General features: G+C 43.6%; 1 protein-coding gene across 1 annotated transcript in view; it reads right to left on the bottom strand.

Annotated features, from left to right (window-relative positions):
• The window catches only part of PLPP3 (phospholipid phosphatase 3), an 82,945-nt gene extending 60,225 nt beyond the window's left edge, over positions 1–22,720 (bottom strand). The window contains exon 1 of the mRNA XM_010958364.3: positions 21,997–22,720. Within this exon, the coding sequence (XP_010956666.1) occupies positions 21,997–22,135 (139 nt within the window). The 5' untranslated portion in view covers positions 22,136–22,720. The remainder of the gene's footprint in view (positions 1–21,996) is intronic.
• Between the last annotated feature and the right edge of the window lie 986 nt (positions 22,721–23,706).

Raw genomic sequence — 23,706 nt, 5'->3', positions numbered from 1 at the left:
AGAAACTCTCACTGTATGGAGAAACTTTATACTTCTTCCATCCATCTCCGAGTCCCTCTTCTCCTCAGTAAGTCCCAGGGCGCTTTTCCAATCCCACATTGCTCTGTGCTGAAGCCAAAGCCCAGTTTCCTGCCTCAAAAGGCCCTTTGTTTGGGCTCTCTTTCCAAATCAGCATATCCTGAGCTTGAACCCTCTTGCTTTTGAGAACTCCGATGCCTTGGCAGCAGAAGGCTTTGCCAGCAGGTTTGTGGTCCTCACAGCTTTCAAAAACCCCAATGTGAGGGCATGTCTCTAGCTTAGAAACTCTTTTCATGGGAGGGGGGAGAGAGAGTATTATTTTAAGAGTTGCAAAAACAACTTCAAATTGACTCTTTAGTCTTTAATTGCTACCAGAAGACTGAGAACTTCTTGTTCTCTTGTATTTAATTAAGATGATAGTTTTAATCAACTTTAAATGATATTGGTTAATATGCTCTGCTCAGTCTCTCCGGCGGGCTTTGCCTCAGAACACTGGAATGCATTAAAGACAAATTTCCAACACGCTCTCTCCAAATTGGAAAACACCTTCCTACGGCAAACGCAGATGAGAAGAGAGCTGGCTACATGTGCGCAGCCGCTCAACGAGTCCTTGGAAGGACTCCAAAGTTACTTCTCCCAGATAAACTGCAGCTAATCCATGCTTTGTATACCACACGTGCTGTAAATCCAGACAGCACTCTCTCATACGCGTACTTGTGCTGCTGGCCAATTCTTTATGACAGATGAGTTTCCAAACCAAAAGATTTTATGGGCTAGGGTAGAGATTAATGTGGAATAGCCTACCGTCTGCCACCAATCATCTCCCAATCGTGGGACAATCTGTGAGACGGGAACTGTTGTCCCATTTTACGGATGAGGAAACTGATGTTCAGAGAGGTTACAAACCCTTGCCTCAGGGTATAAGTTGGCAAACAGCAGAGCCAAGACTTGAGTCCAGAACTGTCCCCCAAGACATATCCTCTTCCCACTGTGCCAAAGTTTAAAACTTTATGACTCTGGAGTTTATAAACTGTGGGAACTTCTTACAGTGAATCTGTTGATCTCTCCTTTTATGTTGCACCCCTGTAACAGGATTCAGCAAATCAACGCAGTCAAGACTTCCAACCATGAAGCTCCCTCCTAAGTGTCTTTGATAGTTGATGACTTCAGCAGAACTTAGAGATCATCTAATTCAACTGTCCCATTATCAAGGGAAGGAAAGTTAGACCAATGGAACATAAGGGATTGAAGGTCGCTACCTAGTGCCAGGCTGGAAGGACTCAGAATGAGGAGGTGAAAGTACCCTATGGTTAGAGTAGTTAGGGTGTGGGCTGAGCAGAAACCAGCCTTAAGAAAGGATACTCTTTCCCATTGGCAGAGAATAAGGAAAGGGTGCTTTGAAGAGCAAAGACATGACCCAAGGCAGAAGGCAGACATCTGGGGCGTGTCTAGGAAACAAGGAGACCCGGACGGATGAAGGTGGATGCCAATGAGAATACCTGTGCATTCAAAATAAGGCTGGCAGGAACTACAAACGGTTAAAAGTAGATGTCTCTGGGGAGTGGAATTTGGAGGGATGGTGAGAGGGCTACCCCCTCCTAACATAATCATATTTTTGGAATATTTTTTACTATAAGAGTATATTATTGTGCTTTGAGATGTTACGTTAAGGTTTAAAAGGCTTTGTCAATTACTGACCCATGGGGCCATTATCTGATTTGCAGAAGAACCAAAACCACAGAGTAAAAAGATGCTTTAAAGTATAGTATATATTGGATTTAAACCTGAACCTGCACAGTAAGGGTTTAATTTCCTCTGGATTTACTCATTTTCTAAGACAGTTCACTTCCCTGAGCCTAGTTTTCCCATATATACCGTGGGAGCGGGTAAGGGAAAACTCTCGATGCTTGGGACCATCCACCTCCTGCTTTGTAAGATTATTCTGAAGGATGGTCTCTGTCCCGATAGTCAGAGCTAAGGCAGAGGAACCATTCTGCTCAAGTGAGTTCTTCAGGGCAATGCCTTCTTCGACAATGGTACCTAAGAGCATCCTTCTGAGCTGCCCATCCAGACAACTGTGAGGGCACTGCCCCAGGCCCCCTAGCTCCATCTGCTACCTCTGTACAGTGTCCATGCTGTATTTTTAGAACTGCATCCGCCCAGTGTACACTGCAGAAGACTCACAGGCAGAGACTACACCCAATTCATCATTAGACATAAAAGGTGCTCAATGAATATTTGTTGAAGTGATGCATCACCACTATTTATTCAAGGGCTTTTAATTACAAAACTGATTAATATCATTATTAATGTTAATAATTACTTACCAGCATGGTACCAAGCATGGCGGAGGCTGGGTTAACATTATAGGAAGGTAGATTTTATGTAACAGAACCTTTTAAACAATTAGAACTGCTTCCCAGGAATAAAATTCACAATCACTGGAATTAATAGGCAGAGGCTTGATACTAACCAAGCAAAGATGGTTTAGAGGGGCGGCACTGGATTGGGGTGAAATTGGGAAGACTGATCAAGTGGTCTTGAAGCCTGGGTTTTGAAATAAGGTGTGTACAGAGATCTAGGGTTAATTCCTAGCACCTAACCGCTCTATGCCTCAGTTTGATCATATAAAATTGGACTAATCATACACTCATTCGCAGGGCTTGAGTAAAACACATTAGCTGCTCTTAACTGTTCGTTCCTTCCTCCTATAAATCAGATATTTTGATACTTCAGTCTCAGCCCTCTCAGAATCATGGGAAGCAAGGTTAGCCCAGATAAATACCTGAAAAGGCAAACATACAAACGTGCAGTGTCCTCAAATACTGGGGGATTGTTTTTCAATGTTTTTCCAATGGATAAAAGCAATGAAGGAAATACTCTTGAAGTAACAGAAGTAAGAACGAGCACAGCAATACGATCAAACAGAAAAGAGCTGAGAGGAGAAACTCCTCCCCTTCCTCCTTTAGGGTAAACCGCATAATATTTTAAGGAATAGAGATAGAAATTTCGGAGGAAGCTCCCAACTGGGCAAAAGAACTCGAGAATTCTTCATGCTGGAAGACTGAATGGTCCCATTGCTCAGATGAGGCAACAGAGTCACAGTCGCAGAGAGGGAAAGTTTCTTGGCTAAGGAGACCCAGTAAGTTAGTTAAGAAAGTTAGCAGACATAAACCCAGATTTCTTAACTCCCTGCTTGGTTACCTTCCCCAGACAGGAGGCACTTCCTGTCCTCACTCAGAGCCCCTCCATAAGGCAAGACTAGGATGAGAAAAATCACTCATCCTAAAATACAGCCCTAGCTTTTAGGGTAAGTTCAACTTTTTTTTTTCTTTTAATGGAAGCTATCACTGTTAGTACAAATTCTGTCTGTTGACCAAGTTCAAAACACCATGTGAATGCAAACTTGAACTTAAAATACCTAGCTGCCTTTGGTTAGTTACATACTCTCAATCTCTCAGGTTAGTTAATACTTTATTATGGACTGTTACAAACTTTCCCAAGTGAAAGCTTTTTCCATTTCATCACATTGACTTGCAGGAAGTATGTACTAAGCACCAAGTGTTTACTTTTGTAATGATACTTAGTAATAATTCAGCTATTTATAGAAGAGATACTGTGTCAGTGGCTGCCTTAGGGCTGCTGTAGTGTAGGCAACAAAAATTGTATTTTTCTTTTTGCTTCTTGTCTATATTCACTAAAGTGACTTTCTATTGGCATTTTCTTTAATGTCTTGACTATAAAAAATTTTAAGCACCTGTTATGTCCAAGGAAGAAGTAAGCTGTAGTGTAGGCAACAAAAATTGTATTTTTCTTTTTGCTTCTTGTCTATATTCACTAAAGTGACTTTCTATTGGCATTTTCTTTAATGTCTTGACTATAAAAAATTTTAAGCACCTGTTATGTCCAGTTCCATCTTAATAGAAAGCTATAAAGCAAACCCAACATTTTGACATTGGGAAGGTCAATACAAAATGCTATGATGCCCCAAAGAAGGACTAATCCTGCCCAAAGGAAACCAGAAAAGGCTTCACAGAGTGGCTGGCACCTGAGCATCAAGAGGTGAGCAATGCATATCAAGCAAAGAGGAAGAAGGACACAGTGGGAAATTTCCTGGAACAGCCCCAGAATGGAGATGTCTGGGACAAGGGCATCATGGGGGATGTGGAAGGGATGGGGACGCAAGGGAAAGGGAAGCAGGAAGGGTTGGTTGGGGCCAGTTACTGAAGGGTCTCTAATACACTAAGCAGTTTTATTCTGTAGTCAACAAGGGGTCCTAAAAATCCTGAAGAGAAGGGCCTATGTGATCAGAACTACAGTTTTGAGAAGTGATTCCTGTATTGTTAATGCCTAAATGACATCTGGGATTCACTGTCCCCCTAGAAATAAAAACCTATAAAGGAATGTCTTCAAAGATAGGTGTATGATAGCATGTATCTAAAATGGGATAGAAATAGGGAGACTGGAGAAGAGAGAGCAGATTTAGAGGGCAAAATATATCCATCTATTCCTTGTACGAATATGACTTTGCAGATTCAAAGAATTTTCATATATATACATACATACATGATACCATACCCTTGGTCTCAAGAGCTCGATGAGGTCGGCAGGGAATGAATCATTGCCTCCAGTTTATCATTCCTCAAGTGGCCGTGATGTCCCAGAAATCACCCAGCTAATACAGCCAAGTTGGGAACACAGCCCAGGATCAGCACGGAGCTGCCTCTTGCCTTTCTATTTTGAAATTTTCATTTACAAACTTAACAGGCACCAAAGGAAAAGTGGGAGGAGGGATAAATTAGGAGTTTGGGACTAACAGATCCAAATGACTGTCTATAAAACAGATACACAACAGATCTTACTGTGTAACTCAGGGAACTGCATTCAGTATCTTATAATAACCCAAAATGAGAAAGAATATCTATTCGTATAACTGGATCACTATGCTGTATGCTGGAAATCAACAGAACATTGTAAATCAACTATATGGCAATAAGTAAATAAATAAAATTTCATTTAATTATCAGCTCAAGGCAACTGGCCATGTTTTCTCCAAGAACGACTGTGTGTCTATCTTCTCATCTCCTCACCTGCCCCTTGAGGGCAGGATCCACCTCTAGTACGTTATCTCTTTGTATTTATCTCAATAAATACTGCTGGAAAGATAAGACAGGCAGCTGAGTCCCAGGAATGCTCTCATCTATATTTTTTCTGACAACAGAGAATGGAAACTAGGCAATGATACACTTTCTCCATTCATCACTGGTCCACAGTGGGGGAACAGCCCTTGCTATGACTCCAATGATCTGAGGTGCCTCTGGCCAGCTGCTCTGTTACTCTGCATTCTAAGAGTGAAGGATCTGGACAAAATGGGCTTGCTCTCAGTCCTGTTGAACTTTTCCATGGGTCTGTGTTTGTCAAAGCCTCTTGCCAACTCAGTCCGAAAAAGAAATGTCCCAAAACTTCTTTGAGGAAAGGGGGGAAAAAAAGACCTGCTTTATACACTTGCTTTCATGCAAATCACATCACCATTGAAATCCCAGCTGAATAGGAGCCCTACAATAGCCTGGGAAACACACAGAGCCTCTAACCAAAGTGGAGGCTGCTGCATTTCCCTGCCTTTTTAACTCCTTTAGAGAACTGAGGAGAATTAACAACACAATCCGAAGCTGCTATCCCCCTGCAGAAAAGTCATCCCATTTCTGCAGGAAATCTGCGAAGTAGTCTCCTGCCTAAGGCTCTACAGAACTGAAGCTGGGATGCTCTTTGACATATTTTCAATCAAAGTGGACATACGGTCCAAGAGACCAGCTCCAAGCAGATTTTAGCAAAGCAGTTCCCCTGGAATCTCAGTAAATGATCTCTGCTAGTGATTAACTAGTTGAATTATTAATACAGTGTGTCACCACCCACCAAAAAGGATTGAGACAGGCGGTGCCCCCCAGGTTCCGAGAAAACTGAAATGAACTCCAACCTCCTCCTTAGAGGCTGTAGTGACATCCAAGAGAGTCAATAAGCCCCTTGCATTACTGCCCACCGGGAACATGGTCAGCCAAGTTCATGCCCTTCCCTCTTTCAGCCCAGAGGTTTTGAGTCTAATATCTGTCCTCTCAGAATTAACAAAGAAGCAGGCAATACTAAAGCGGGCAAAAGGCTTTAAACCCCAAATCCCACTTGAACGCTTTACAAGGTCTGATCATTTCACTTTAAAGCTTTCTGGCTTGCTGGCTTGCTTCATAGGCTCATTTTTGAAAATAACAGTCAGTGCAAATTCCAAGGCAGATCTGCACTGCGGGAGGGAAGAGCACGCATAGGTGCTCCCTGGTTCTCATCCCAGGGTCTTCATCATTTTCCAGATGCAGGATTCCCAGTAAGCTCTTCAACCTTTCAGAAGGACAACTGACACATCTGTAAAATCAGTTACGGCGGCATCTCCCCTTCATGGTTCTACGATTTGATGAGATACGCGAATGTGCCTGACTATAGTGTAAGGGTTCAAAAATGTTCCTCTCCCAGCGTCTTTCCTGTTGACATTGGGAGAATGACATTCTGGGTGTGGTGGTTTGGGTGTCTTGTTTTACTAACTTTTCAAGGCTGGGGCGTTGAAGAGCTAGAATGAGAAAAATTCACTGAGGCAAGAGGGAATATTTCCATTCCCATTCTCAGATGCATATCTTATCACCTGGTAGAACTATTCCGCGAAATAGGTTATTCATTAATAATAAATGTTAGGCTTTCACGGCTGAGGTCACCACAACCGCAAACAACCAATTTAAAGCAAAATGATAATTAAAGGTTCTTCAACGCCATCAGTGGCCTTTGGAAAATTAAACCTAAAATCAAGAGGGCTTGTTTTCCCCCGGGGATTGAAAGCCCTGTATTTTGAATGCTTTGACCCAAGGAGTATGCTTTAATTTCCCAGCCAGCCCCTGAGAATCCTGCATTCACACAATAACTAGTGTACGGACCTTCCAAAGCAATGGCTCACTAGGGTGAGCAGAGCCCATCAGCCCTCCCACCGTGGCACTGGAGCCACCCCAAACAGATTTAAATGAGAAGCCTGTTAAACAAAAGATTCAAGTCTAGTGGTCCCCCCTTACTTAGGGGATACATTCCAAGACCTCCGCTGGATGTCTGAAACTGCAAATAGACCCGAACCCTAAACAGACTATGAATTTTCCTGTACATTCATGGCTATGGTAAAGTTTGATTTATAATTTAGGCACAGTTAGAGATTAACAATATGAATAATAAAAGTTATGATAATACACCGTAATAAAAGTTATGTGATTGTGGTCTCTCTCTTAAAATGCCTGATTATACTGTACTCACCCTTCTTCTTGTGATGGTGTAAGATGATAAAATGCCTATGTGATGGGATAAAGTGAAGCAATGAGTCGGCATTGTGACCTAGCGTGAGGCTACTATTGACCTTCTGACCATACATCAGAAGGAGGATTGCCTGATTCGGGCGATCCTGGATCATGGAGCCAGGATGGTTGGAGGTCAGCTGCAGACGATGCTGACGACTGGAGATCCTGGCGAGAGATTTGATCATACTACTCAGAATGCATGCAAATTGAAATTTACGAATTGTTTATTTCTGGGATTTTCTGTTTCATACTTTTGGACCGAAGGTAACTGAAACTGTGGAAAAGGAAACTAAGGGTAAATGACTACTGCAAGTTGGTGACACTTCTGGAAGTATTTTTCAGTCTCAGCCTGCCAGAAGTTCCTCCCTTCGATGGCACAATGTGCAGCTGCCTCAAAAGAAGATACTATGCATTTAACCAAACTTTATCCATTAAGGCCAAGATGACAGCAAGACAAATGCAAAGATGAGAAATAATGTATTAGGACCTTGCTCCCTAGAAACCTACCACGGAAGCCAAATTGACCCAAACAGCTACTTTGGGCCAGTGTCTAATGAAACCCACTGTGTGGATTTCTGCCACTTCCTGTCAGTGGTTGCTAACTTTACGACAATGTGGGTCATTTGTGGGTAAGAGGCTACTGGTGGAAGTTCTATTTACTGCATTTAATGAAGGTGCCGCATTCACAGCCACTCACCAGAGCAGCTCACAGTCCCTCAGTGTGACCCAAAGGTTACACAAGCCACAAGGACAGCAAATGGAGCCCATGGTGCAAAAAGGGCCACTAGCAGAGAGACCCACTACTGCTGCCCTGAAGTGAGTGACACAGGCCTAGTTCAAGTCCCCACTCCCTTTAAGAAGCCTTCCCAGGGTCAATGGTCTTCCTCTCATCTAAATTCACAGAGCAGCTTATCCACTCGACAACATCCAACTTTTCCCCAACAAGATCCCTCACGGTTCCCTCCTGACCCTCTGTGAGGTCTGGAAGATGTCCTTATTTACCAGGTAAACTGTATTTCAATGGTTTCTCCACTTTTGACAGACAGAGAAAACGAACTATGGTTACCAAAGGGGACAGGAAGAGGGGAGGAATACATTAGGAGTTTGGGATTAACAAATACAAACTACTATACATAAAATACAAAAATTAACCACTATATATAAAAATAGATTAACAAAACAAATGTCTTCTGTATAGCACAGGGAACTATATTCAATATTGTGTAATAACCTTTAATGAAAAAGGATATGAAAACGAATGTATGTATGTATAGGTACAACTGGGACATTATGCTGTACACCAGAGATTGACACAACAACAACAAAAAAACAACAAGGACCTACTGCATAGCACAGGGAACTATACTCAATTTCCTGTAATAAGCTATAATGGAAAAGAATCTGAAAAAAATATATAAGTATATATATGTATATCTGAGCCACTTTGCTGTACAACTGAGACTAACATTGTAAATCAACTACACGTCAATAATAAATAAAGTTTTAAAAAAATATTTCACCACTTTTGTTAATCAAAGCCTGGGAAGTGCCAATCGCATCTCCTGAGGAGTGGAAGCAACCAGCCAGACCAGAGGGGACCGCCGGGTGTCACTCCATGGTCAAATCACAGGCACGGAGCGCTAGGGCTTCGACCAGTCCAGGCCGAGGCGGATGGTCTGAGTTACTCTAGGCAAGTTAATCACTGAAAAATGTACAGAACATGTTAGATATTTTTGAAGTACTGAAAAGAGCGTGCGAGGCCCCGTGATTGCCCTGATGCACCTTGATGGGTCCAGAGGACAAGGGGTGAGAATCACGAGTCTAACTCACTTTGGACAGTTCATCACATGTTGCTGATGTGAAAGTGGGCAGGGAGTAGCGGGGAAGACCTGGGCTTCAGAAACACTCGGAGAACTAAAGCAGGACAGCCTAGTGGTTAAGAAGGGCCTCGTGAGACAGACCGCTCAGGTCTGACCCCAACTCTCAAACTCACTTGCTGCATAACTTTTGGTGAAGTTATTTTTAATGTCTCTGAACCTCAGTTCTGTAAATGGAGATAATAGTAATAAAGAATCCACAGGCTCATTGGGAGGGTTAAATAAGAGAATGCATGCACACTGCTTCGCCCAGTGAGAGGTACACAGCTGGGACTCAATAAATGTTAGCAATGGTCATTATTTAGTCAGGCTTCAGCCCAAACCCCAAGCCTAACACACATTAGCCATGTAAATTTGGGCAAATCATCTACCCTCACTGAGCTGCAAAACCGGTTATTGACATCTACCTTGTTCTGTTATTGGAAAGATGAAGTGAGATGGCACCTAAAACTCCTAATAATAAAGGCTGAGTGCCTTTTCCTCACCCTCTTGTATTATATGTGGTTTAATTTTCATGCACTTACAGCTTAACCTTCAGTGTGAGTTATCTCCTGGCACCCAGCATACGAATCTTAAAAATGCACAGTAGAGGGAGGGCATAGCCCAAAGGCAGAGTGCGTGCCTAGCATGCACGAGGTCCTGGGCTCAATCCCCAGTACCTCCATTAAAAATAATTAAACCTAATTACCTCCCCCTTGACAAAACAAAACAAAAAAAGCACAATAATTGTAATTTCTGGGATGAAATTATGCAGACAACCATATCTCGGGGGCGGAGGGGGTGAAAAAAGTCACCCCTATTAGGAACTATAGTTCTAGTTTGTGGTCTTAAAAGTATTATTAAGCAGATCTGAGGAATATTTAGATTCTGATAGTTGTACTTTTTTTTTTCAAGATACTCGGAAGATCAAAGGCTGTTTTTCATCTCGCTGAAGCAGGAATCTGCTTGTCACACCCTGTTTTGTGGCAGCACATTACTGGGCGGGTGAGTGGGTCCAGCTGACCACCCAGCACCTATTCCTCAGCCAGCCTTATTGTTCTCTGCTCACTCATCTTAAACCCAGTGACACTGTTACACTGATTGAAAACTTTGTTTCTTTGTGAAAAATTCTCTGAGGAACAAAGCAACACTATTGTGGTTTCTTGAATATGTTAATTCCAAAGGTCTTCGGTCAAACTTTTGTATTTTTTCCACACATATTTGAATGAATCTTAAGATACTTCTAAAATGGGGCAGCCACTATGGAAAGTAGTTGGGCAGTTCCTCAAAAAGTTAAACATAGAGTTACCATATGATATGATCCTGCATTTCCTCTCTGAGGTTTATATACCCAGAGAATTCAAGATGTACGTCCAAACAAAAATCTGTACATGAATGTTCACAGCAGCACTATTCATAATAGCCAAATAGCAGAAATAACCCAGAGATTCTCCGAGTGATAGATGTATAAGCCAAAAGTGGTATGTCCATATAAAATGGAATATTACTTGGCAATAAAAGTAGATGAATAGATAAAAAACAAGTTTATACTGTATAGCACGGGGAACTATATACAATATCTTGTGGTAACTTATGGTGAAAAGAATATGAAAATGAATATATGTACGTTCCTATATGACTGAAGTATTGTGCTGCATGCCAGAAATTGACACAATGTTGTAAACTGACTATACTTCAATAAAAGTATATTTTTTAAAAAGTAGACTAATATATGTATATATATGTATGACTAAGACATTATGCTGTACACCAGAAATTGACACATTATAACTGACTATACTTCCAATCGTTTTTTTAAAATTAGATGTACTCAAAATGCTGAACATACATGATACAATATGGATGAACGTGAGAAATATTATGCTGAGTGAAAGGCAAAGAAACAGAAAGTTGATAGTGGTTGCCATGCGATGGGGGAGGAGGGGAAACGTGGAGTGACAGCTAATGGGTATCAGTTTTTTGCTTTTTTGCAGTGATAAAAATGTTCTAAAATGGATTGTGGTGACGGTTGCCCAACTCTGTGAATATATTAACAGCCAGTGAACTGCACACTTTAAATGAATAAATGTTACCGTACGTAAATTATACATCAACAAAACTGTTTTAAAAATACCATTATAACCCAAGGAAAATCATTTCTCTAAACCAAGAGGATTTCCAATGGCCCATTTATTCTAAGGGGCATTTGAGAAATCCCAGAGCAAAAATTGTATACATATACACATATAAAAATATATATGCATATCTCTTTATGTATACATATATGCATACATTATTACATATGTGCATATATATTGTAGCCTCATCTTTCTAATAAGGCTATGAACATGAAGAATCTTTACTAATTCTATAATACAGACCTCTTAAGTCTTCTACAAACACTGCATTTCCAGTATTTGTGGAGGGAGCAGCATCACCGCAGCACAAAGGCTCCCAACCAGGAGATCAGGACCCCCCTGGAACCGCCTTCTCACTGGTCCTGCTCCTCTGTCCCCAGTGCCTTCAGCTCAGCATTATCTGCCTCCCAGTGGGTCTCCTCCTTGGCCTCCAATTTCCCTCCCTGCAAACCCAGGGATCTCAAACACAAATCAGATTAGATTAATCTCCTCTTAAAAACTGTTCATGAATGCGTTCATTCCAAATGTTGTCTGTTAAACTTTTATACTTTTTTTTCCCTTAGACATTTTAACTAGCCTTCTGATATTTCTAAAATGGTATAGCTGCTATGGAAAAACAGTTTGGTAGTTCCTTTAAAAGTTTCACATGGCATAATCATGTGACCCAGCAATTCCACTCTTAGGTATATATACTGTGTTTGGTTTCTGCATGAAATTTTCCATAATAAAAAGAAAAATGAAAACTTTAAAAATAAAACTTCATTTGCTGGTCCTCCAAAATAAAGTTCAAGTTCCTTAGCGACTTGTCACTTTTGGCCCCCTTTATAATCAGGCTCTGAACTGTCGAACTGTCTCTCCAGCCTCATCCCCAACATACTCTTTCCCCACCAACTCAATGCTAATACACACTTACACCCCAGCCTCCAGCTACTCACCCTTCCTAAATCTGTTTGTGGTTTCACGTCTCAGCACCCATTGCTCCCTCTGCTGCAATACCCTTTCCCACTTCATGGCACGTGGGCTATTATTTCTCTTGCAAGACTTCATTGCTCTTCTTTGCAGCTACAGCCCTTCCCTTAGCACTCCCAAGTCAGCAGCGCTTAGTGTATAAAATTATGCAAAAGTCTGTTACCCATTCACCAGCCTGGGAATTCTTAAAGGACAAGGAACCCCACCCCCAACCCCACCCCAGAAGAAGTCGGTGGTGGGGGGATGGTGGGGAATGCACTTAATAGATGCTCAAGAAATATCTGCAGAAGAGAAGACTTAAAAGACAGGTACAAACGTAGACTTAATTAAATAGACTCTAGAAATTATACTGATTGATGCCGCAAACTAACATGGGGACAAAATATAAAGAAACCACCAATGAGAATATTTTCCTTCGTGTCAATATAATCTTGTCTATTACATGCTTTAGGGATACACAAACAGGAACCAAAGCATCCTGCTTATTACGACAAGGCGCTCACACTGATTTGCATTTCTCTGCAAAACTCTCAAGGCATATAATTTTGTTAATTTGTGACAAACCTCAAAAACACACTTACCACCAATACTCTGATTGCAATATATGCTTTCAAAGCACCCAGAAATCAGCAAGTTCCTTTCAAAAGTCGCCAACTGGATCTTATGTGTGTTGTTCAGTTTGGTTTGTTTTAAATTTGGAAATTTTCATACAGACCATAATTTATAATTTTACCCGGACCTAACGGAAGCATAGTTTCACAAGACTCTTTAAGAAACTGACCAAGCCTTCTTTTGAATGTTGAGACCGCCAACTAATGCATGACCTTGAGAAAATTATTTTATCTGAGACTCAGTTTCCTTCTAGGTCAAAAGCAAAAACTTCAACAACGTGAGCCCTCTCTCTTCTCTCTGGGGACACACTGCTTGAAAAAGATGGTGCCTACTGAAGGTCAAATCAGTCAGCAGTGATCTTTGGTAATAAGCACTTTCTGGAACAAGCACCAGTTTAAAGAAAAGTGATACAGCCAAAAAAAAACTGCCTAGTCCTTCAGATTTGCCCCATGTATCTCTGGCCTCATTCAACTATCATCCCCTGATTTGGATTAAAAGGTAAACCTGTTTGTCTTGTTCCTCTTTTAAATGACACAGGCAGGAGGAAAAAACAGACTAGAACTCTCTGGAGAACTACCTCAGAAATGGTATCAAATTTCAAACCGACAAGTACACACCAGAAAAGCAAAAATGGTGTTAAGGCAAGACCTTGGTTCTAGGCCCTGCTTTTTGACTATCGCTGGACAGGTACTAACCAGTCCAAGCCTCAGGTGTCTCCTCTGTGAATCAAGGGTATGGACTAGGGACACAGTGACAGTGACAGAGCAGAGAGTGAGGGACAGCACCCCGCACTAGACCAGGCATTGCCTCACAAGTTCATGACACGTGTTATCCCATTTTACAAATGGGAAGAGTGAGGCCTGAGACTGTCATAACTTCCCTGAGTGCAGGCAGCTAATAACCATAAGCAGCTTCCACCTGTCTGTCTCTAAAGCCTGTGCTTCCCCTCAGACCTCCCACCCATCCCTGTTTAAAGAGGCCAATTTTTCTGACGGTGATGAAAAATGACCTTGGTATTGTTGATAATGAAATCCCCAAGGCACTTGCAAATTCTAAAGATTCCATGAATCTAGGCGCTGCAGAATTGCTCCGATGGAATTTTCTTTATTATGGCCACAGGGAGGCCCATTCAGCACATGCTAAGCTGTTCTGCATTTACAAATAACTCTGTCTCCTCCACTGCCCAACAGGATCCTTGAGTTAAGCCTCATATTATGTCCCAGATTGAGCCCTGGAGAATGTATTGTACATGTTCGACTGAATAAAATCAAAATAAATGAAATGGAATGGAAAACAGGGGGTCTTCACTGCATTAAGTGCATTGAAAAGTGGGCACAAGGTAAGCTGACAAGAACTCTGGAAGATTTAGAGACCACCTACCAGCTGGGCACCCTGGGGCAAGTTACTTAACTTCTCTGAACTGCACTTTCCTCCTCCACAGAAGGAACCTAACATCTATACCACGTGGCTGGCCTGAATAATAGATCTGATAACTAGCACAGTTCCTCCTTTCGTCGAGAAATACGAAGAATGCCCTGGATGGCAAGCATTGTGATCATTTTCAATCACTACCGTTCTTTTTAGATTTTTCCCTTGGCCGTCACAAAATGCATAGAAGAGCTGATCCTAAAACAGACCGTTTGTCCAGATTCCCTGCCAGCCTTCCTAAGGTGTATGTGTCTTTCTCTCAAGATGATACGGCCCTGTCCCTTCCAGAGGGAAGGATGTGACCACCAAAGGATACTGAAGTCCCTGCACTGTGACTTCTCCCAAACCTGCCACTGCTTTTCTTTTCTTTCTTTCTTTCTTTTTTTTTTTTTTTTGTAATTGAAGTATAGCCAGTTTACAAAGTTGTGTCAATTTCTGGTGTACAGCATAATACTTCAGTCATACAGACACATACATATATTCGTTTTCATTTTCCTTTTCATTATAGGTTACAGCAAGGCATTGAATATAGTTCCCTGTGCCGTACAGTAGAAACTTGTTTATCTATTTTGTATATAGTAGACACTGCTTTTCTTTGGCTGATGGAAAACATTTGTGTTCCCTGCTTTTTTTTCTTAGGATTCTCTTCACAATTGTTTCCCCTAATACATTTCAGGCAACTTGGCTGCCAGAAAATGAAAGACAACTTCATAGAACCACGGAGGAGTAAGAACATTGGGAAGGAAAGGAAAATTCTACTGTTCCTATCAGTGATAATAGCAACATAATACCTGATAATGGGGGGGGGGGGAGCATAGCTCAGTGGTAGAGCACATGCCTAGCATGCACAAGGTCCTCGGTTCAATCCCCAGTACCTCCATCAAAAATAAATAAATAAAAACCTAATTACCTCCTCCCCCTAAAAAAACCTGATAATGACAGGGTGGTTTTTCACTTTTCAAACTGCTTTCAGATTTGCGTTCTCAGCTGTGCATCATGGTACAAGGGTGTCATGAGGTTTGCTTTCTTATTTTACAGATAAGGAAACTGAAATCTAAAAAGCTAAATATTTTTTGTCCAAGTCACACATGTGGATGACTTTATGTCAGAATTCAAACCCAGATCTGGGTGAATCCAAAGCTCATGGTCTTTCTATAATACTTTGCCAAGCTAACTTTGATCTTTTAAAGGCTCTCTTTAGAAATCTAATTTATTCATGTCACTTTTTATTCATACACAAACCTCAATATCTCAAAAGAAAACACTTACAGAGTTAACACCTCATTTATCCAAAGTGGTCACTTGGCTAACAACTGCCACTACAGAGAACTCAGTTTAGAACCCAGAAATAAACAAAAATCAGCCTGTCAGCAAGTAGGAGACACCACCAAGTCCTTGCACTGAAAATGACAAAGAGACCTTCAGGCCGGCCCCCCGAGGTAATTTTTCCCCTTGAAAGAATCCTAACAACCTTGAATATCTTTACTGAAAAAGACAGGTGTGCTAGCCACAAGCAGAACAGAAAGCACAGACAGCCTAACAAGGAGAAAAGTGCCAGAACATCCAGTCCCTCTATGGGAACCGACTGTCCTCCTCAATTGCTCTTAAGACATTAGCTGTTAAGCAACACAGTGGTTCTTAAATTGGCCTGTTAAGACCCACCAGAAGCTTTATAAAATACAGAGTCCTGGGCACTGGCCCAAAGTCTCCTGAATTTGAATCTTCCAGGAAGGAGCCTGAGAATCTGTGTGTCACACTAGGTGGGTCTCCTTATTAGCTGAGTTTGTGAAGTACTGACATAGCAGACATCCCCCAAATACATGATCCCTCCTCAAATAAGGGCAGGGCATCTCCACAAATATAATAACTGCCCACACAGGGAAGGTGCCCTCGACTCTGGTCTCATTAGCATCACGCTGTGCACAACTGGGTTTGCCAGTGCAAACAACTGCACAGGAAGAGGGGAAGAAAGAATCTGAAATTGACAGGAAATCCCAAGGGGTGACAGTGGAAAAGGACCCCAGCTCTGGCTTTAGCAGTCTCCCACAAAGGCAGCTGTACCCCGATGGTCTATCGCTTAAGTGTAAGAGGAAGGGACGAAAGTGCTAAGGAAAAAAAAAAATAGCCAATCCAGACAATGAGGAAATAGAGGTTTTCAACCATCCTGGAAGAGTCAGCAGGGCTCACCTACGAAAAGGAGGCTCCCTTCTCATTTCACCCCACGCAGGATGCTTCTTGGCTGGGAGGTTCACCCCATGAATGAAAATCTGTTTCTACAGCCTCTGATTCACATGGTAGGTTAAGTTTTCAAAATCTACTGGATTATTAAAAACACAAGCTCAGTGACTATAATAATCAAGTAACAAAAAGTAGGGAAACGTCACCTGCTGTGCTTGCTCATTTGTTTGCTTGTAATTCCTATAAATTTTAGGAAGCGGGGAGAAGACACACCTGGCCAAGAAGCATCTAGCCAGTTTCTCAGCATATTGGATTCACTCTAGGAAAAGACTGTGCTATTTTCTCTCCGGAATGAACCCCCATTTAAGCTAATTTTCAGCAACAATTCTTTGATTTAAAAAAATCTAACAACTCAATGGATAACGCACAGTCTAAGAGAAGGAATGACTGGGTGTCTGTGTCACAGTATCTACCAGCACAGACTCATAAAATCATTAGTACCAGAAGGGCTCTGAGAGATGCTGTAGTCTCTCCCCTTTGTGATGATAATCAAGAGACCAAAGTCAAGGGGATGTTCCGAAAGTCACACAGCAAGGCAGTGGCGGTACCAGACCGGAGCGCCTGTCTTTCTGGGTCCCTTGTCCCTGTAATGACTCACAGTGCTAATACAGTCAAGAGCTAAGCAGAGTGCATGTACCAGGGAGACGTTTAACAAATGCCAGTGTCATTCCTCTCTGCTAGAAATCGATCCCAGAATGTCACATGGCAGGCTTAGACATTAGATACAATCCTGCCCAACCAGTCATTTCACCGATGGAAAAAACTGAAACCCATTAAAAACCAATTTGTCCACAACCACAGATCTAGATGGTGGCGCTGGCCAGCCTGGAACCTGTAATAACACATGATGAGTTTACATATCTCATAGATGGAACAGTCCTAGAATTTTACCTTAGCCATTTAACTGCAAATCAAGAAGTGTCCCCAAAACGTTCTAGAACCACTAAATCACATAGCATTGTGGCTGATCATCCAGATTGTCTTATTTTGTCCCATTTGAGCTTCCTTCTCTCTGCTTCATTGACATGTTTCCTGGTGGGGATGGCTCAGAAGTCAGGCCTTTCACACCAAACCTGCCCAAGCACCTGCTCCCTCAACTGTCTCCCACCATCACCATTGGCTCAGCTAAGCTACCTGCCCATATCAAAAGCCAACAGTCTTCCTGAACAAAAGAAACTTCCCTCAAGAGGGTTCAGAAGGATTATACTGTGAAGATTAGATGGCTCAAGAATTCTGCTAAATTTTAGGGTTTCCTTCCCAGCTAAAGTTTAGATCAACATTATGCTGTACACCAGAAGTTCACACACTGTAACTGACTATACTTCAATAAATAAATAAATATTTTTTAATAAAAAAAATGAATGGAAATCATCTGTTTTCAACTCATTGGGCAAATGTGGCCTTCTCCTATTGGAAGAGGACGCTGTATGGTCTTCACTATAATATCACCATCAAGTTTTCATTTCATGGTCTCATCTACCTACGGTTCTGAGACACAACATCTGCAGACAACCACAAAATGTCCATCTGGGTTATAATCCCTTGCATTTGCCCAAGTCTTGAGAGATGACCAATAACTTTCACTTCTAGTATTTCCTCTGATCCTCACAGCAACATAATGAGGCGGCCGTTCTGATCACCATTTGGTGGATGGGTTAACTGAACTCAGAGGATGAAGGGCCTTGAACAAAGTCCACAGGACAAAAAGCTGGACCTGTCTAACACTGCTCAAGCATCAAAGTGCGTGGGTTGGGAGGAGGCACTCAGGGCATATCTGGAGGGGGACAGGGAGGAGACAGGGGATGGGGCAGAGAAGCTCCATATGGATTTATCGAAGCTCTGCATTTGTCCTACAGCCATGCACTGCCCCTTGTCCTTTCATTAGAGCCAATGTCTCAGGGGGTAAAAAGGTGCCCTCACAATCTGGGAATTCCTTAGTGCTCGAACTGGCCCCAGATCAAAATGATCCCTTGAGGAGACGAGACCATATTACTGACCAGGAGAGTTGAACCACCTTTGTCCATCTGTCTTGGTGCAAATGACTAACTGGAAAACGTGGAGGGACAAGGCTTTCTGCAAACCAAGCTTCAGGATTTTCTAATGAAAATCTGAGATTCAGAATTCTTCAGATGAGGGCAGAAAAGTGGGATGGACTCCAGCCATGCTCGCTGAGGATTAGGGATCAACTCAAATTGACTTCAGTGTGATTCTCAGTTTTCTCATCTATAAAATGGAGATTATCTCTTCATAAGGGTTGCAGTGAAAAGTACATAAACTGATTTATTTTTAAAAGAGGCTAACAGAGCTTACGAAAACAGCAGATGCTCCTCCTTCCTTGCCTGGGAAAATTCTCTGCTGTGCTCTTGTAACCTGGGACAGCAGAAGCATTGCACAAAAAACCAGAAGGCCATACACATTATGCAACTGAAAGGAAAACAAATCGATTTCAGAAAAACAACCATGAAAAGATTCATAACTATATTTATAAAAGCAATAATTAGCAAAGATAGCTATTCACTCAGGGGGTAAACTCCCATCGGTGATTCGCTAACACCAGATTCTTTTGGCCTTCAAAAGAGAGTGGACTTCTGTTTTTCTCACCGAGAATTTAACATTCCAAAAAGGTATGTGAAATGAGTTAAGCTGCTTGCATATTTTCACTTACATAACACCTATTTTGCACATCAGCTTTTCTTTTGTCCAGATACAAGGAAATGGAGCTTGCTGTATATTCCTGCGAGAGAATAAACAAAACTGTCTCGCTTTTTCATATATTAGGGCCTAATAATCCAGACCGTGGGATCAATAAACTGTATAAAAATTAAACCATGCTGACAGTCTTAGGCAAAGAGTGAACCAAGTAGAATCAATTTTTTTTAGGACTGTGGTGTGTGGAATATTAAAATCACATGGTGTGTTAATAATTTTCTTTTGGAAGCCGAGTAGAGTTCTCCTGCATAAATTTCGCAAGTAAATGTTTACCTTACAGTGTCTCCTATTAAAGGCGGTAGAACAAGGCATTACATTAGTGATACTGTAATAGAGCCCATGCATGGGGAGACCCTTTGAAAAAGACTTTGTGGACATGATGTTAATGGCAAGGGACATATCCTTAAAACAGATAGCTATGTGCTTCTTTCAGTAAAATACAAGGTTCCTGTCATCTTACTAACTTCTTTCAGGTAAACAAAACCATGTGCTCGAACAGACCAACAGTGAGTACATATAACAGCTAGGTGTACAATATTCGCTTTGGGGGGGAGGCACAGGAAGAGTCTCGGATGAACTGACACATGCAAATATACACCTTACTTACACCTTCAATGCACAACAGTATTTGGGGTTTCTTGTCCCTGGCTTAACTAATGCTGGTATGTGTGTCTTTCTGCAAATTCCTTCACGCTTTTTTCTTTGATAAGATACACCATCTCTTGGGACTGCCTTCTGAAATCCGAACACGGAGAGAGGAGAGAACAATAAAACTGTCGGAAGGCTGTCAAGCAAGTTCTAGCCGGGCTTTCCTAATCACAAAGTAGGAGGTAGGAGGGCACCTCGAACCTACAGTTTAGAAAGAGTTCACCCTACCACCAACAAAACTCACCAGTAAACACTGGGAAGCCCCAGGCAAGTTTACAGCAAACAGATTCAGTGTGTTTATGTGTTCCTTGTACTCCCCCAGGACCAGGGAGGGTCTTTTAAAAACTCAATAGCTTGGCAGGGAGACTTTAAGCACTAATCTTCCCCCTGTGCATCATAAGCCAGTTGCCTTCAGGAAGGTAGGCCCCCCAGTGACAATTCCTTTACATAACATCTTAATGTAGAATTCATATGAAGAGGTGGGAACAGGGTTTGCCACCTGAACTAGTCACCTGTCTTCCCTCCCACAGAGCACAATTTTACCTTCAGCTCTGTCTCTGTCAGCGTATCTAAAAAGGGGCCATTCTTATTTGTAAACTCTGAAAGTCCCCTTTCTCTCTGACTCTCAAAATGTACTAAGGCCGGTCAAGCCAAGGACAGATGGACCTCTGGGAAGGACCCTGCTACAGAGTCATGAACACAGGGATGTTCAGCTCCAGCCCAAGAAGTCTCTGGTTTGCACACTCTGCGTGGACAAATCCATTTCAAAGGGGACTTGAGCCTCCGTGCAGGAGTTCTATTTTAAGGGAACTGAATTGGGAACACAGATGTTTCTTCAGTCAGCAGAGTTGGCAGAACAGCTCCTGGACCGAATCCGAGTTCTTAATGCAGGAAGGGGCCCCGAGAGCATCTACTTCAACCCTCTCACTCCACTGATGAGGAAACTGAGGCCAAAGAGGCAGATAGGTGGCACACCCGGCAAGTGGCTGAGTGGCAGTGTCCTGGTGACAAGTCCTGCACGCTTTCCATTACACCAAGATTCGCTTTAAAAATAAAAGAAAGAAAGAAAGAAAGAAAAAGAAAAACTACGCTGACTTCAACCTCGGATCTCCTGTAGATTCCTGTCAATAGCCACCACCACCCACCCCGCCCCGGGGGCGAGTCCATAAATCCTTCTTACTCTCTTCCCCTCTCCAACCCCTTTACTCCCGCTCTGTCAGCTGTGGCTTCCAATCAGTTTGGAAAACTGAAGTGGACTACAGCCTCTACTTTCTGGAAGTACAATTAATTGTGGTCCCGAAGCCTGACCGTGGCGAGCCTTCCCAGAGCCGCAGTTTCCCGCTGGGTGAAATGGGGCTCCTCGCCCGTCCTGCACCGAGTCAGGGAGAGGGCTAGTCCAAACTATCACCTGGCACACAGTAGGCACCTAAAAAGTGACTGCTGGATCGGCATCCAGGCCGTAGAGAGCACCCTCCCAACCCCTGGGGGGCGTTCAGGGGAGCAGCAAGTGACGAGGCCAGCTTGCAAGTCCCGAGCCGAGGCAGCCCCGGCGGAAGACTTGGATGTTTACATTCGGCCGGGGTTTAGGCAGCGCGGCTCCCGGCGGGAGCCCGGCGCTCCAGGAGATCCATTTACTGGGAGGGAGGGCCACCAGCTCTGGGTCCCAGTTCAGCCGACTTCCCGTATCCTAACAGGGCGGGCCCACACCTTTCGTGGGATTCTGCCTGGGCTTCCAAACGGAGGCGGCTTTGAGGATGCGGTGTCCAAGCGGCCCGCGAAAGCCGCTACCGCGCCGGACCCTCCTTTACAGGCCAGGGAGGCGGCGGGATCGGGGAAGGCAAGGGCCTGGGGACCGGGAGCGGCGCGGAGGCTCCCAGAGCGGCCGGCGCGGCGGGGAGACGCGGCCCTGCGCCAGGAGCGAGCACCGAGCCCCGCGCGCAGCCCCCGGGGCCGGGGTGGGACGCGCGCGGGGCGGCGAGGGCCGAGGGCCAGCGGGACTGGGCTCACCCATGAAGAGGCAGAAGAGGTCCAGGCAGACGAGCAGCACCCGCTTGCTGCCGCCCTTCCTCGGGTTGTTGTTGAGCGCCGGGCTGCCGCCGTTCTTGCTATCCGCGACGATCGCCTTGTCGTACCTGTAGTTTTGCATGGCGCTGGCCCCGAGACAGCAGTCACACACCCAGACACCCGGGTCGCCTCCTGGCCGAGGCTGCTCGGGAGAGTGGCGGGTCTGGCTCGGGGTGCAGCGGGAGAAAGCGGCCCCGCTGCCCGCTTCCAACGCAAGCGGCGGGGCTTTCTACTCCCCTGGTGCTCCTCTGCTTTTCCTGTCTCAACCCCGAATCGTTCGAAAGTCCAAGGGGAAGAGAGCCAACTCCCGAGCAGAAACTTGTGCAAAGCTGCGCTGCGCTGCGCTGCTCTGGACGCTCGGCGCTGGCGTGCCTGTGCGCAAAGCAGCGAGTGGGCAGCGCGGGCGCTCGGCCACCTTCCTCCGCAGCCGGTTGCTTAATGAATGGGAGCTGCGCGCAGCCCAGCCACCCCGGAGCGCTGCCCCGACTCCAACTTTTCTCCTCCTCCTCCTGCTGCTGTGCCGCTGCTGCCGCCGCGGCTGCTGCTGTGATCGCCTGGGTTTGTTTTCGGCACTTTTATTTCACGAGGTCCTTTAAAAAAAAAAGAGAGAGAGAGAGAGAGGGAAAGAGAGGGACCTCCTTACTTGGCTCTGAAGGGATTCCGAAAGCACAGCCCCTTCCTTAAGCAGCCGAAGACGTAGGATAATTAAGGCCACATTTCCCCCCACCCCCTTCCAAAAAAAAAAAAAAAATTCCTAAAAGGAAAAGTTACTCTCAAACCAGAGAATCCGGGAGCCCCTAGCGTTCAGAAACACTAAATTGTTACAAAAGAGGGGGGAAATGTGAATAAAAAGAAACATTTTCTCGCTGACCTTGGGTCAGGCAAAACTGTTGAGGCTGTGCAGCTAAAAAGCATTTCTCCTCCCTTACACATTTGTCGCTTTCGAGTCTTGGTTTTGATTTGAATCGTATTATTCCGAAAATACTGAAAGAAAGGTGTCTTTGGTTTTCTTAAGTTCTTAACATCCAACACCGGAGACTGCGCTGGATTCTGAGGATACTAACAGGAAAAGGACTGCATGACTCTGGAGCTACACCCTGTGGATTGGATCCTGGCTGTGGCTCTGAGTCTCGGCTTCCCCCTATATAAACAGGAGAAAATAACTGTTTCTCCTAAATAGAGTAATTGTAAAGACTCAGTTAGCTAATCCATATAAGCGCCTAGAACAGTGCCAGGTATATAGCAAATGCTGTGTAGGTATTAACCATTACTTTTATTCCTGTTTCCCAGGTGATGGAGCCCCCAGTTCTCCAACCCCCTACTAGTTCAGCTAGCCCCCAGCCTACCTGTACCACTATGGGGGGTGGGGTTTCCAGGGCAGCAGGAGTGCTCTCCTGGGGTAGCAGATCTCTAGCTTGAGTTTTGGGGCAGTCTAGTGCTTTGCCTTAGAGGCTGTCATGTGCCTTTAAATGACTTTTCTGTGAATTACTTTTTCTTCCAGATAGAGTATAAACATTTCCAAGACAAGGACCTTTCCTTAAATCTTCCATAGTGCCTCGCAGAAAGCTGGGCACACTGTGCAATAAATGGATCTTTCTTCCAGATGTCTCTTTTTGTACATCCAGAAATAGATAGTTGTAGCTTTTTTACACA

The sequence above is a fragment of the Camelus bactrianus genome, chromosome 13, assembly GCF_048773025.1.
Source record: "Camelus bactrianus isolate YW-2024 breed Bactrian camel chromosome 13, ASM4877302v1, whole genome shotgun sequence".
Classification (NCBI taxonomy): Eukaryota; Metazoa; Chordata; class Mammalia; order Artiodactyla; family Camelidae; genus Camelus; species Camelus bactrianus.
The sequence above is the reverse complement of the archived record's forward strand: the minus strand, read 5'-3'. Positions and strand labels throughout refer to the sequence as shown.